The sequence below is a fragment of the Mus musculus genome, chromosome 15 (genome assembly GCF_000001635.26).
Source record: "Mus musculus strain C57BL/6J chromosome 15, GRCm38.p6 C57BL/6J".
Classification (NCBI taxonomy): domain Eukaryota; kingdom Metazoa; phylum Chordata; class Mammalia; order Rodentia; family Muridae; genus Mus; species Mus musculus.
In genome coordinates, this window is record NC_000081.6 from 79,126,538 (window position 1) to 79,141,302 (window position 14,765).

The 14,765-nt window shown below is 52.1% G+C and overlaps 2 protein-coding genes across 9 annotated transcripts in view; one reads left to right on the plus strand and one right to left on the minus strand.

Annotated features, from left to right (window-relative positions):
• Micall1 (microtubule associated monooxygenase, calponin and LIM domain containing -like 1) overlaps positions 1-10,363 on the plus strand; it is a 28,351-nt gene extending 17,988 nt beyond the window's left edge. For 4 of the 5 annotated variants that reach the window (XM_006521022.4, XM_006521024.2, NM_177461.1 and 1 more), the window contains 8 exons: positions 390-796; positions 3,272-3,406; positions 3,926-4,052; positions 4,172-4,262; positions 4,401-4,474; positions 5,237-5,351; positions 5,516-5,562; positions 6,463-10,363. In XM_006521022.4, coding sequence (XP_006521085.1) covers positions 390-796; positions 3,272-3,406; positions 3,926-4,052; positions 4,172-4,262; positions 4,401-4,474; positions 5,237-5,351; positions 5,516-5,562; positions 6,463-6,584 — 1,118 coding nt within the window. In that variant the 3' untranslated portion in view covers positions 6,585-10,363. Of the gene's footprint in view, positions 1-389; positions 797-3,271; positions 3,407-3,925; positions 4,053-4,171; positions 4,263-4,400; positions 4,475-4,985; positions 5,140-5,236; positions 5,352-5,515; positions 5,563-6,462 lie in introns of all 5 variants that reach the window. The other variant, XR_384014.4, reaches the window with a different exon arrangement.
• 1700088E04Rik (RIKEN cDNA 1700088E04 gene) lies at positions 8,118-14,714 on the minus strand. 4 transcript variants are annotated; one of them, NM_138581.2, is made up of 7 exons: positions 14,618-14,714; positions 14,344-14,455; positions 12,701-12,763; positions 9,770-9,952; positions 9,100-9,228; positions 8,816-8,916; positions 8,118-8,685 (listed from the first exon to the last, which is right to left on the minus strand). In NM_138581.2, exons 2-7 carry the CDS (start codon positions 14,444-14,446, stop codon positions 8,614-8,616), a joined length of 651 nt encoding a protein of 216 aa, NP_613047.1. In that variant the 5' UTR covers positions 14,447-14,455; positions 14,618-14,714; the 3' UTR covers positions 8,118-8,613. The 4 variants fall into 4 exon arrangements, with proteins under 4 accessions (NP_613047.1, NP_001297505.1, NP_001297508.1 ...); NM_001310576.1 differs by lacking the exon at positions 12,701-12,763; NM_001310579.1 differs by lacking the exon at positions 9,770-9,952.
• Positions 14,715-14,765: the final 51 nt, after the last annotated feature.

Consider the following 14,765-nt stretch of genomic DNA (forward strand, 5'->3'; position numbering starts at 1 on the left):
AGCTGTCTAGCCGGATGAGAAGTTAGGTTAGGGCCAAGCATGGCAGCCGTGGCGCACGCCTTTAATCCCAGCACTGGGAGGCAGAGGCAGGTGGATCTCTGAGTTCAAGGCCAGCCTAGTTTACAGAAGGAGTTCCAGGACAGCCAGGGCTATACATAGATGTGCCACAAGGTGGCACACTAGAGCATCGGGATACAAAGTGGGTCTGAAGGTGGATTCATTTGTAACACGGGTCCTTGCAGGAGTTTGGTGTTCTCTGGCCTCTTGCCCATCCAGATGGGGAAGAACTTGGTGTCCGGGGATCCCCTCAGCTCTGGGAGCAGGGTGTGTTGGGTCAGGACAGAAGTCCTTTCCACCTCTTGATTTTGCTGGTTTACTCATTTGAACAGCTATCCACGCCTCCCGCCTGTCACACTCAGAACCTCCTTCAGCTACGCCATCACCAGCCCTTAGCGTGGAGAGTCTGTCATCCGAGAGCTCCAGTCACACTGCCAATGCAGAGCCTTTGGAGCCGCCTGCCGTACCCAAGAGCTCCTCGGATCCTGCTGTGCACGTGCCTGGTACCCCTGGCACCTCTGGGAACTCTGTCACCCCCTCAGCCAACTCTTCCCTGTCGTCTTCTGGGGAGCTAGGGCAGCCTAGTGGTGAACAAATGCTGCAGGCCAGGACGAAGGGCAGCGCGGGTACCCATTCTACCAAGCCCTTCAGTGGTGCCACCCCCACCCCCTTCTTGTTGGCTGGAGACCGGAACCCTGCCCCTCCCGTGGGGAGCGCATCCCCACAGCTGCAAATCAAGGTGAGTGCTCCAGGGGTGCCAGAAGCTGTCTTCCTTCCAGCCAGTGGGTGCGCGTCTTGTCACAGGGCACAGACGCCCGACTCCAGCTTGAGTGGCCATACCTATCATTATCTGTGGGACACAGAACCATGCATCTCTACACCCTCTGCCCGTCACCTATACCTCATCTACCCCTGCACTCACTGGCTTCCTTGATAGCATGCCTTGGGCATGTTGCATTAAGATGCTGTCCTTGTCCTCTCTGGGCGCTCAGTGTACACGAGGAGACAGGCGTTTCATTGCTCTAGAGTGTAATCTCGAGTGAAGCTCAAATAGGAGCTTCATTGCTCTCCTTCAGGGGAGACTGCATGCACCTCTGGCTGACCAGCTCCTGTGTGCGTGTGACAGTGGGGCTCCTGAGGACACAGAGGTCTCTGTTCTTGAGCAGTCCATTGTCTGGTTAGCAGGTTCCGAAATGACTCCCATTTGTAGCCATACTGCTTTGTAGGAGCCCGGGTTAGCACCCGTCAGGCTCAAGAGCCCAGGACCCACCTCCTGGGTTCCTCTTTTGTGGGCTGTGGGGTGGGGGGTGCTTATGGAGGAGGCCAGACCAGGCCCAACCCTTGACCCTCGCTGGTCTCTGTCTCCTCTTAGAGGTGAAGAGGACATGAGGAGGGGAGGGTCTCTCTGGGCATCTGGCTTTCGACAGGTTCTATAGTTCTAGGCTCACTTGTTTCTCAGCCCCCGGGCTTGTCCAGTCTTACACATAGTGTGGCTCAACAACACATGTAAGGTGGCTGTCTTTGTAGCTGACATTGTTGGCCCAGACTACCTATGTGCCTGGCCCTCTGTGGGCCACATCCATCTACTTATGCAGGCTCTGTCACCTGCTGTGTGATGTTGAGAAGGCCTGCTTCTGACAGTAAGCCACTAGGTACTGCCGAGTTTCCGGACTGTTCTGAAAAGCCTCTTGGGTGTCTTGGTGGTGGCAAGTGGAGTGCTAGGGGGGCTTAAAGCTCCCTCCCAGGGCCATTATTCATACATTTCCTTGTTCATTTTAAATTCTGTGTGTCTCTGTGTGGGTTTGTGCATGAGAGTGCAGTGCTTGTTGTAGCCAGCAGAGGGCGGCATGTCAGATTCCCAAGAGCTAGCTAGAGTGACAGGTGTTTGGTAGCTGTCTGATGTGGGTGCTGGGACCCTGACTCTGGACTTCAGGAAGAGGAGTATCTGCTCTCACGCACTCTCGGCAGCCTGCCCAGCTCCATTTGTAATGCAAGCAAGGGTTGTGTGGGAGGCTGTCTTGAGTCTGTTCTGTGGTTTAACAAGCCTGAGAGGGCTCAGAGGCTTGGCTAGACTGGTGTTGGTATTATGGGAGGGAGGGCAGAAGCCCAGGGGTCTCCTAAGGAACCCAGTCCCACTACTGGGAGGAGGAGAGAAGCAGAAGCAGTTGGAGCTTTGTATTTGTTACACTAGCGCTCCCTTTTAAAGGAAGACTTACTTTATGTATATGAGTATACTAGCTGTCTCCAGACACCCCAGAAGAGAGCACAGGATCCCATTGCAGATGGTTGGGAGCCACCATGTGGTTGCTGGGAATTGAACTCAGGACCTCTGGAAGAGCAGTTGGTGCTCTTAACTGCTGAGCCATCTCTCCAGCTCTCTTTTCTTCTGGTTTTTGTTGTTGTTGTTTGTTTGTTTAAACTATTTAATCAGGTGGTGGTGTTGTACACCTTTAATCTTAGCAGTCCAGAGGCAGAGGCAGGTGATCTCTGAGTTCGAGGCCAGCCTGGTCTACACAGTGAGTTCCAGGACAGCCAGGGTTGCACCGAGAAACCCTGTCTCAAAAAAACAAAAAAGAAAGAGCAAAGGAAGGAAGGAAGGAAGGAAGGGAGGGAGGGAGGGAGGGAGGGAGGGAGGGAGGGAGGGAGGAAGAGAAAACAAAACAAAACAAAATCCTAAAAACCAACTTAAAAAACAACAACAACAATAAACTCCCTTTATTTAGCTTTGCTTTTTGGACAGTACCACAGACATATGAAATGCATTCTGTTTATTTTAATTTCCCACCCTCTAATCTCCTGCTCAACCCTTCAGCCCCGGCTCCTACATTCAGAAGAAGGTTTCTTTTTTTCCACCATGTAGGCCAGGTTGGCCTTGAACTCACAGTGATCTTCCTGCCTCTCTCTCTCCCTCCCCAGCTACACTCCCCCCCTCCCCCGCTCTGCACCACATCTGGCTCACACAGAGCCGTTTTCACCCAGCCGTAGCCTGAGCAGAAAGGCGTGTAAGGTGTGTAAGGCGTGTACTGTGTGAGAGCTGACTCTGGGAAGCAGTCTGGAAGTGTAACCATTTGCCGAATGAGTGTGGAGAGATGGAACTTGGGGGATTCTGTTCTTGCCTGGGCCCTCCTCTCCTCCTGCCACTTGGGACCTGGCCTGCTTTCCATAGTCCTATATGATCAGACTTCTCTGACTTAACTGTCTTGTCTACCTTCAGTCTTCCTGCAAGGAGAATCCTTTCAACCGGAAACCATCTCCCTCCGCGTCTCCAACTGTAAGGAAGGCCACCAAAGGAGCCAAGCCTGTGAGGCCACCTGCCCCCGGACACGGCTTTCCACTCATCAAACGCAAGGTGCCAGCAGAGACCCTGAAACTCAGCTGGCCTGGGCCCAGCACTCTCCCCTCAGCCTTCGGCTTCTGGGGCCCATGTATGGTCCTGTTGGACTTAGCCTAGGGATCCTGCATATCCAGGAGCAGTGGGTGGGTGTTGGGGTCTAACAGTTCAAGTGCAGAGAGTGAGCGTGGAGAAACTTGTGCTTCTCAGAAGGGAGCCCCCAGGGTTCTCTGTAACCTGTTCCACTAGCTCACTGCCCAACAGAGAACCCCTCCTGAGTGACAGGGCAGGGAGAGGTTTCTCTGTGGAGCAGGGACTTGGGCTTCTCTGGAGGAGTCTGTCAGATCTTGACATGAAGGGTTCCTGGCCATCCCCACTCTGGTCCCTTCCCTAAACCCACGGTGCTTTGTCAATCTCCTTGGGGGACAGGACCTGGGTTCCTAGAGTCTGCAATGGCTAGGGGACCCTGTGAGTCAGAGGAGAGCCGGTGCAGGGGAGGGCCACCGCTCTCTAGGTGACCGAAATATTGCTGGGCAGGTCCAGGCTGACCAGTACATTCCCGAGGAGGACATCTACGGTGAGATGGACAATATTGAGCGCCAGCTGGATGCCCTGGAACACAGTGGGGTTCTGTTGGAGGAGAAGCTGCGTGGCGGAGCAAATGGTGAGGGGGCTGCAGAGAGGAGCTGGCTGAGGGTTGTGGGTTGTGGGGGGCCCCTCAACCTGGGAATGCAGAGCTGGGAGCGGGGCGAGCTCTGGCCTTAGTGGAGATCTGGCTTCCAGAGGGCAGCGAGGACGACATGCTGGTGGACTGGTTCAAACTCATCCATGAGAAGCACCTACTAGTGCGGCGAGAGTCGGAGCTCATCTATGTGTGAGTCCTGCCTGCCCTACCTGCTTCCCGCTGGGGTCTGAGGAGAACCGGGAATTTGTGCAGTCTGCCATGATGGCACTGCCTGCAGCTGAGCACTTAGCAGAAGTGCTCACCTCCTCTCCCCCCCTCCCCCTTCAGCTTCAAGCAGCAGAACCTGGAGCAGCGCCAGGCTGATGTGGAGTTCGAGCTCCGGTGCCTTCTCAACAAGCCAGGTGAGCCTGGGACCCGGAGAGCTAGGAGCCTGGCCGACTCTGGCCAGCCCGGGCCATGGGAGCCTGTCATGAAAACGGAAAAATAGCAGTAGGGAGGTTGCTTAGTAAGGGCTCTGGAACTTGCTCTGTGGACCAGGCTGGCCTCAAACTGACAGAGATCCACCTGCCTTTGTTCCCGAGTGCTGGGATTAAAGGCATGCGCCACCACTGCCCAGCCTCCAAGTCTGATTTTTAGAACCCACATATTTGTTGACTCCGGGCATGGTGGGAACCTCGGGTGGGCTGAGGGCTGAGTTGGGGAATGGAGAAGAAAGAGTGCTCAGCTTAACTTGTCCACGGTTGTGGCATGTACTGATCCATCTCTGTTGATAGAAAGAGACCACAGAACCATGGGAGGGTGCAGGGCTCTGAACTCTCTCCTATGTGCTGACGTCATCACCCATCGCTGCCATTTTACAGCTGAGGTTATAGAAAACCAGGCCCAGAGGCTGGGGTTTCTTCCTTTGTGTAGGAGCTGCTAGCCCTGTCTCTGCCCCACGCCTGTCCTCAGACTGGTTCTTACCGTCTGTCTCTGTGACTGAAGTATTACCTCTTCATTCACCCGGGAACTTGGAAGGCTGGAATGGCCCCAAGTCACAGAATGTCCTTGGCTCCTTTTGCCAACTGTGAGTCACTTTCACCTCAGCAGGAGGCTGGGGGTGTGGCCACCTCTGAGGAGCCCAGTGTGACTAGAGCAGTATGGCCGGCTTTCTCCTTTGGCAGAAAAGGACTGGACAGATGAGGATCGGGCCAGAGAGAAGGTGCTGATGCAGGAACTCATGACCCTCATCGAGCAGCGAGATGCCATCGTGAACTGCCTGGACGAGGACCGGCAGAGGTGTCCTGCCTAGGACCCCGTGGGGGGAGCAACTTCCCGGCGGAGCCTGCAAGAGGGCTTGCCCTCATGCTTGCCCTGTCCTGTGGGGCCTGGAGGTTGGGAGGGACCCACAGGTTACCTGGTTCCTTCCTGCTGTGGACACTCAGCTTCTCTTTTTTACCCAGGGAAGAGGAGGAAGACAAGATGTTGGAAACTATGATCAAGAAGAAAGGTGAGGTGCATCCCGAGGGGGGCAGCACCTACCTGGGGGCTCCAGCCTGGGTTTGCAGCCTGAAATGGAAGGTTGAGCAGCCCCAAGGGGTGCTTGGCTGTAATACAAACTCCCAGTCTCTGAAGGGAGGGAGGCCAGGGACTTCTCTGTGCCCACAGGAGGACTGTGGTCTACGAGGGGGCCTAGGCCCTGGATGGTTTTGCCCTCTGCTCTGCAAGCTGGCTTGGGGGTCTGGGAACCTAGAGCCTGCTCAGGATCAGAGCACCTGTAGTGGCTAAAGGATGCAGCCCTGAGGGCTGGGGATTGGGGTGTGACCTCAGTTCCCCCGGTGGCTCACTGTGTGGCCATGTGGCCGAGGTTGGAGACAGACTGGCTTCTGGTCCCAGCTTGCGCACATGAGCTGAATACCTGGGCCAGTTTCTTCAGCCCTTACCTCACTCCTGTTTGTGATGGCGCCTCTTTCCGGTGTGGCTGAGGGTTACAGAACTGACTGTAAAGCACCAGCCTGAGGTTAGGCCCCTGGGCAGCACAGTTAGTGTTGGTTCTTTTCAACGGCACACGGTTTACTTGGGAAAGTTTGAGGTTGAGGCATATGGTTTCTGAGGTGTCCTCTGGTCCTGACAGTTGGTGTTTCTGTTGTAGCCTATAGAGCAATGCACCCCAGTACCGGTGACCTGAGCTATTAAGTAAAAAGTGGGCTACCCCTCAGAGGTCCCGGATTGTGCAGATGTGGATCTCAGGGGAAAAAGGGAGACTGGGTATAGTGAGTGACCTGACTCCGTGCACGGATCGACTGGAGCCCTTGATGGTTGCGCACCTGATCAGTGACCCTGACCACTGCCCCATCCTACCCAGGTGCTCCCTCCCTCCCTGGCTGAGTGTCTTTGTTCTTTGCTGCAGATTTCCAAAGAGAGGCCGAGTCTGACAGTAAGAAGAAAGGCAAGTTCAAGACCATAAAGGTGCTGAAGTTTCTGGGGAATAAACGAGAAGCCAAGAGCAAGGCCCCAGGGGACAAGAGCTGACAGCGAAGGAAGCCACCTTCCTTTCCTCTCCTGGAGCCTTGAGGCCACAGCAGCACTCTGCTGCCGGGGGACCTGCCAAGGGGGACGATGACCGTGGGAGGGAGTCTCTGGGTGACTTTTCCCCTCCTCCATGGTCTCCAGCTGGTCTGGGCTAAAGATTTTTCCTTCTTCCCTGTGTCCCAACCAGTTGTGACTTAGCCCTGCCCACTTGGATTCTGTCCCCAGATGCTGTGGCCAGCCTGGAGCAAGCAGGGATGCAGGCTCCAGGCAGAGGCCGTGGCTCTCCTTGTTCTCCCTGAACCAGGTCAGATGGGGTCCTCACCACAGTCCTTCTCACAGCAGGCCCTGGTTAAGGGCTCGAGTACTTTGCAGCAGGCCAGCAGCAAGGTTGGCTGCCTAGCTTCTGCCTTCCCAGCTCTGACCCCTAGTCCCTGCCTTCCTGTCTAGCGCATATGTCCTTGAAACTCATGTCACCTCACTCAGGAGCTGTATTTATGAGGGTTGCAAGTCCAGCCCCTCAGAGCGCTCTGTGCTGTGTCAGAAGGGAATGGGCTGAAGACAGTTCCGTTTCCTCTCCCTCATCTCCTTTGCTCTGTGGGAACCCAGGATTACCACACAGGGAGCTGCTGGCTGAGCTGGGGCACTGACTCAGGTCAGCCTGGAAGGGATGCTTTGGGTGGGTGTTCTCTCAGTCAGGCTTTCTGTCTTCCCCACGTCCGGGGATGATGGGCCCATTCCTTTTTGTGGTCTGGGCAGTCTGTCACTGGGGACTGTGCCAGGCAGCTTATGGTCTAAGCACTGTTCTTACACTCGGGGACTTCAGAGTCCCTCCCTTTGTGCATCCTGGGAAGGAACTCACTGTATCTCAGTTGCCAGTGCCCCTTGGTAGTCTCTCCAGATTCACTTGCTGTCCTGGAACCAGGGCCACCACCTCAGAGGTCTTTCAGAGGAGCCCTATGACCCAGTTGCTGTAACCCAGGAGAGGGCTCTACCAGGCTGTCTCTGTGTCAAGGAAAGTTTGTATCTCAGTGAACAGGACAACCTTTCTCATAGTCACCTGTGTCCTGTCAACATGGGCCCATCAGAAGACATCCAGAATCCAGTTCTCCTACAGGCACAAGTTGTAAATGCTGACATCAAAGTTGAGTTTGTCACAGTGGGCTACACTTGTCCTGGGTTTTCCATTGTGCTAGGCCTGCACATTAGAGGGCTTGCCCCGACTGATTGAACCCTTATCTGCTGGCTGCTGCAGAGTAGTCATGTTTATTCTATTAGGACAAGAACACAGGTCATATGTTCTAATAGAGTTATGGGAAACTTCCAGCAGGTGCAGGAAATATTTATGGGGACAGGGAAATGAAAATATTGGTGAAGGTCAGGCTGCTTAGTGTCAACAGCCCAAAGAAAGGACACTGATGTGCAGTGTACCAGGTGGGGTACCAGGTGGGGTCCAAGTTAGATTCTCATCTGTGCTGGACAAGTTCTGATTCCGAACACATAAGTGTTATCCCTGGGGAAACAAGGTGGCACATGTCAGGGGCAAGTGAAATGTGTTTTATTGGCCAGTTAATTGTTGTGGTTAAACATTTGCCCAAGGCTACAAGAAGGCAAAGACTTAGATCCTAAGGGAAAGATCTAAGGGAGGAAAGAGTCATGTTTAATTTTTGGTTCAGAAAGGCAAAACAGAGCACCTGAGGCCAGCTGTGACATCAGGAGAGCCACAGAGAGGGTGCCCTTAGGCACATGTCCAAGGTGGGTGAGCCTGGGCATCGCCATGGTGTGCCTGGGGCTTTTCCCTAGAGAAAGAAACACAGTAGCTATGACACTACTCTGCGGCTTCTGCATCCCCAGGCAGTGACTAGGACACTGTTTCATGCCACAGGACAAAGCCATGTCATGATCTGGCGTGGCCCAGCCCCCATGGGTGGGCAGGCCTGGGATGGGTGCTGTGTGGCAGAGTGAAGGGCACTGGTTCTGGCTGTTGTGCCGGGTTGGCAGTCTCACTGGGTGAGCCCGCCCTTGTCTTGGGTTAAGTGGTGGCGAGGGCTTTCCTCAGCTCCTTGCTCCTCCTGCGATCAATGTCCTCCATTTCCCGTAGTTTCTGCAGAGAGCCACCAGAAAGAGCTGCTGTCATGGCAGGCAGGACACCCTAGACATCTAGCTAACTGTCCTGGTGCTGGCTGGGGCTCCTCCCCTTTGCTTCCACCCTCCCCTTGGGTGGGCTCTCCTACCTGGGAGATCTCAGCCAGGATGATGCTGCGGTACTGCCTGCCCTGCCCCAGAGCCTCCATGGCAGCCAAGAATTCTTTCCTGTCTTGGATTTCTTTCACCACTGCACAGAGGAGAGGGGCTGTCAATGCACAGGGTAGGCGTGCATAGAGCCCCAGCCATGCATGGTCTCTGAGGGACACCGGTGGGACATGTCTATCAAGCCATGTCACTCTTGTTAGCCCCATCAGTTCTACACACACACACACACACACACACACACACACACACACACACGGTGGCTCACGTTCATCAAACCGGTCCAGCTCTGGAGCTGGGTCTTCTTGCCGCACGTGGGGAACCTTTTTCCGTTCCTCCTTGTCCTTCCCAGTGGCAAAGATATTTTGGAGTCTTCGTTTCTCTTTCTCCAGATCTCCTGTGGGGCCCAGAAATGATTTTGCTAATGTGTAGAGCAAGGCCTGTTCCCGTGTTCCCATCGGCTGTGTGCACTGCGGGTGTCTCGTTTATGAGGAGTGGGCCTCTGCAGATCCCACACTTCTTTGGCTGTTTCTGAGCAGAGCGTGTTAGGCTAGCAGTGGAAACAACCGAGAACAAGCACCAGTGCAGAACTAATGAGTAACCCAGAACCGCAGGCCACCCAAGTGGCCTGTGTGTAAGGAACTGGGGGGAGAGGAGGGTGTTAGTGGGTCTGGGCCAAAGGCAGTGTTAGAAGAGGAGGGGCTCCCAGATGTGGACTCAGATGCATAGGAGATGGACTTGAGGGAACAGGAGGATAAGCAGCTGACAGCCACATGTCCCTCTGAGATTGGGAAAACTGGATTAATTTGAAAAAAGTTATAGGAAGATAAAGAGGGCCACCTGACTGGTTTCCTGCCCGGGTTTGTTACCAGCTTGCTTGAATGATGCTGTCCCAGGCTGATGTGACCCCCGAAAAGAGCCCTAAGCCCAGCACTTACTGGTGGCCTGAGGCTTGAATTGTTCACGACTGTACGCCCCATTGGCTTGGCACAAGCTGGCAGGCCTGAGGTGAGAGTGGGTGGCCAGAATGGGAGGCAGGTAGATGGCTGAGGCTGCCTTCTTGGAGGGAGAGCCCCTCAGGCTGGATGTAGGGTTGCACTGCAGGGGCAGAGGGGCTCCTCCTGGGAACACAAGGAGCAAGTGGGGCCACCTGTTGGGCTTGCTTCTCAGAGGAAATAAGGTAGCTGCTTATTAGGTGGTTGCTCCTTGTTCTTGATGCTTCTAGAACATATCCAAGGGTGTTTTCCTTTGGTCTGCGCACACTCGGTTCTTACACTGGATCATACCATGTGGTCAATAACAGATCCTTTTCTCACCCGTTTATCAAGGCCAACTTCCTATAAGCACATTCATACGTAACTTATTTTTTGATAGCTATGTACTAGTGGTTAGAATGGTTACATTATTTATTCAGCTAGTGTACTTCTGGACAGTCTGATCGTCTCTGGGTATTTTGTTTCTTTTTTTGTTGTTGGCTGGATTTTTACTACTTCCGACAATGCTGCAATAAACAAACATTCTTATACACTGAATCTGCAGTGTGGGCCTTTGTTTTTTATTTAAAAACTTTTTTTGTGTATGTAATAAATATAAATGTGGACACATTTGATACAGCATTATTGTGGGGATCAGAGGACAACTTATGGGACTCAGTTCTCCAGCCATGTTTGTCCCAGGGATCAAACTCAGGGTTGTTAAACTTGGCACCTTTCCCTGTTTAACGGTCTCACCAGCCCAGGGTCTTGGGTCTTTCCTTTTGTTTAAGGTGGGGTCTCTGTCCAGAGTGGCCTCCCAACGCCCTAAGGATGAGCTCCCTGCCTCTGTCCTCCAAGTCCATGGATTACAGCTATGCGCCGCCACACCATTATGTGGGACAAAATCTACTGCCTTCTGCCTGGGAGGCAGAACGTCAGCCTAGATGTCAGTGTTTATCAGAGAAGGCTCCTGTGGGAGGATAACAAACAGAAAACAGTGAAGAGGTGCTGAGGGGGGGCCTGGGCAGCAGCCGAGAGGCTAATGGAGTAGAGGGTGGAGATCAGAACATAGGGAAGTTTCTGGAAAGATGATTTTATTCTGCAATGTAGGAATCCATTGTTGGAATGTTGGAAGTTCTGGGGAAGGGTTGCCTCTTTTGCTTGCTGTTGAAAGTCTCATTCATGGCCAAGGAAAACAGCTATTCGAATGGGACACAGCATCGGTGGGGAGCTGGGCCCAGGCAGTAACAGATGAGAAGAGTGGTTAGGGTTCCTTCACAGACCTGAGAGGATGCCCTTGTTCTCAGGATGATCCTGTGCTCCGGCTCTACCTCCTCTTCCCTGGGTGCATACACAGTAACTAGTTATGGCCGCCGCGCTGCTGGTGTTCAGGGGAAGGAGAGGGGTTGGTTGTTTGAACCAAGCTCAAAACAACTTAGGGGTTTTTTTTTGGTTTTGATTTGTTTTGTTTTGGTTTAGTTTAGTTTAGTTTTGTTTTTATTTTGTTTTATTTTGTTTTTGAGACTGGGTTTCTTTAACAACAGTAGATTTTAGTAAGACAGGCAGAGTGAATTCCCAGGGAAGCCGCCAAAGCCATGAAGCTTCAAGGAAGATTTGTCTTTTAAGTTTTGTTTTTATTTTATGTGTAGGAGAGCTTGCATATATGGATGTATACTGTGTGTGTGTCTGGTACCCATAGGGGGGTCTGAGACCAGCTTGTTCTACAGAGCAAGTCTCAGGAGAGCCAGAGCTACACAGAGAAGCCCTGTCTCAAAACAAAAACTTATTTTCTTAGTTATGTGTGTATACATCATACACACATATAAACACACACAGTGCCCAGTGAGGCTCTGGAACTGGAGTTTTAGGTGACTGTCAGCCCACGTGGGAACTGAGAACTGAACTCAGGTCATCTACAAGAGCCGCACCTGCTCTTAACCACTGAGCCTGAGCCAGCTAGAGAGCTAGAGAGCTAGAGAGCCTGCCTCACTCTCCCCCCTTTTTCATTTGGTTGTTTTTTGTTTGTTTTTGAGACAAGTTTGAGACAAACTTTTTTTTTTTCTTCGAGACAGGGTTTCTCTGTATAGCCCTGGCTGTCCTGGAACTCACTTTGTAGATCAGGCTGTCCTGGAACTCAGAAATCCTCCTGCCTCTGCCTCCCAAATGCTGGATTTAAACCTGTGTTCCACACCACCCCAGGAATTTTTTTTTTTTTTTAATGTATATGAGTACACTGTAGTTGTCCTAAGACACACCAGAAGAGGGCATCAGATTCCATTATAGAGCATCAGATGCCATTACAGATGGTTGGGAGCCACCATGTAGTTGCTGCGAATTGAACTCAGGACCTCTGGAAGAGCAGTCAGTGCTCTTACCCACTGAGCCATCTCTCCAGCCTTGTGTTTTGTTTTGTATTGGTTTTTTTGAGACAGGGTTTCTCTTTGTAGCCCTGGCTGTCCTGGAACTTACTCTATAGACCAGGCTGGCCTCAAACTCAGAAATCTGCCTGCCTCTGCCTCCCAAGTGCTGGGATTAAAGGCGTGCACCACCACTGCCCGGCTTACTGAACCCTTTTTAATGAGACGAGATCTCACTGTGTAGCCATGGCTGTCAAGAACTTGCGGTATGAACTCCCCATCCCTTTCATATAGAGCGACATTGAAAATGTATTTCTGAGCCAGGCATGGTGGCACTCATTGTCAAAACTAACACTTGGAAGGCAGAGGCAGGCAGACTTCTAATAGATCTGTTCGAGGCCAGCCTGGTTTACAAAGTTCCAGGTCAGCCAGGGCTACACAGAGAAACCCTGTCTCAAGAAAAAAAAAAAAAAAAAAAAAAAAGTATCCCTGGTTCCTTCGCCCAGAAAGTCTCTAGCGTCAGAGTGACTGCCCTTACTTTTCATGGTGTCCATGATGTGGCGTTGCTGGAAGTTTGTCAGTTTAGACTCCTTCATCATAACTGCAAAATAAAGCCGGGGCTGACGTCTGGAGCTTCAGCAGACACACCTCATCCCACCAGGTCCCGCCCTTGCCCGCCCCCCCCCTCCATTCTGCACTGAGCTCCTCCACTCCTCTGCCTACTCCATCTTCTTTAGAGTGCCTGTCACTTAAGGTTCTTTTCCTTTTCTTGTATTTATTCATTAATTTATCTTTTTTTATTTCTCTTTTTATTTATTTGTTTATTTATAGAAACGGTCTCACTTTGTAGCCTGGCTGTCCTGAAATTTGGTATGTACATTGGGCAAGCCTCTAACTCACAAAGACTCACCCACCTCTTTCTTCAGAGTGCTAGAATCAAAGACATGAGCCACTATATGCAGCTTTTCTCCCTTTAAGATTGTATGTGGGCTGGAGAGATGACTCACATATCAAGAGCATATATGATGCTCTTCCAGAGGTCCTGAGTTCAATTCCCAACAACCACGTGGAAGCTCACAACCATCTGTAATGGGATCTGGTGCCCTCTTCTGGCCTGCAGGCATACATGCAGGCCGAACACTATCCATAATAAATAAACAAACAAATCTTAAAAAATAAAAGGTCGTGTGTGTGTGTGTGTGTGTGTGTGTGTGTGCGCGCGCGCGTGCGTGAGTGTGTAGCTATGCGTGTATGGCTGCCTGTGGAGGGCAGGGAAAGGCACTGACTCATAGGAAGCTAGAGTTACACATTGCTTTGACCCACCTGATATGGTTGTGGGGGATTGAACTTGGGTCCTTGAGAATAGCCAGTGCTCTTAATCTCTGAGCCATCTTTCCAGTCCTTATTTTATTTCAAGGATAGGTTCTTACTATATTATCTAGGCTAGCTTTTCTTGGGCTCAGGCAATCCTCCCATTACATATGCCTAAGACACACACACTTTTTTGGTGACTGGCTAACATGGGTGCTGGGGAATGAGCTTTCAAAGGGCAGTACATGTTCCTAACCACTGAGCCAGCTCTCCAACTGTAACACACACAGACTTTTTTGTGTATGGTGTGCTGGGGCTGAAACCCAGACTCCACATCTGCCTAGAATATACTCTGTCACTGAGCAACACCTTCAGCTCTATAATTTTCTCCTGTTCATTTTTCTTGTTACCCTCCTGTGTTATCAGTTTTCTGAGAGCAAGAGTTGTCCTTTGCAATCCTCTCAACACTCTATTCCTAGTACCTAGGACAATATCCAAATCACACATTAGGTTTTTGTCGTTGAATAATTAAGTGCATACATGCTCATTCATGTAGCAGAGGCTGGAGCTACAGTTGTGAGCAGAAACAGGCACGTTTCTTTGCCTGGTGGTGTTCACCATTTAGAAGGTGACACTAAACACCTCTAAGACTGTATAATGTCTAAGCCTGGTGAAGGGAATTGAATTTGGTACTGTGAAGGTCCCACTGCAGTGAGGAGATAGGCTTCATTGAAAGTGCATGTAAAAGATGAACTAACCATTCCAAAATTCTCCATCTCTGGTCTTTGATTCTTCCCCGAACCTTTCAGAATCCCAAGCTCTTAAGGAAAAACCGCACCGCTCGGGTCGTTGATCCCCTAATGCACTGACCTCTGAGCAGCTCACAAGTCCCCGGCGTGTAACCTGCTTGCTTACGGCAGCGGCGGAACCCGGTTCCTTTGGTCACCGAGTCCACCCTTTCCTGGGAAGCCATGGGAGGGCCCTAGGAGGGAGAGAAGCAATGACTCGCCCTAGTTACGCTTCGCAATCCGGACCTCTCATCACGAGCAACCTGGGAGTCTGAGAAGCTGGTGCCCGACCCCTCGGCTCCGGACAGCGCAGTGACCACAGTCCCTATCGTGACGGTCCGGGGAGGAGCGCTCACCTTAGGCGATGACCTGGGCGTGACAGAGCCCTCCGCACGGAGAAACTCCAAGGAGCTAGAGTGTCAGCGTCCTCACTAATCGCTCCTTGTTACCATGGTAACTAGCGACACGCCTCCACGCACGCGCATTAGCGTCTGGTCGGCCGCT

What these genes read in the sequence shown, in the direction of transcription:
- 1700088E04Rik (NM_138581.2), bottom strand. Translation starts at nt 14,446, where the DNA reads ATGGCTTCCCAGGAAAGGGTGGACTCGGTGACCAAAGGAACCGGGTTC. An exon ending in CATCATGGACACCATGAAAA is followed by an intron (nt 9,953 to 12,700) that starts GTAAGGGCAGTC and finishes TTGTGTTCCCAG; the next exon opens with GAGGAGCCCCTCTGCCCCTG. An exon ending in TCCTGGCTGAGATCTCCCAG is followed by an intron (nt 8,686 to 8,815) that starts GTAGGAGAGCCC and finishes GGCTCTCTGCAG; the next exon opens with AAACTACGGGAAATGGAGGA.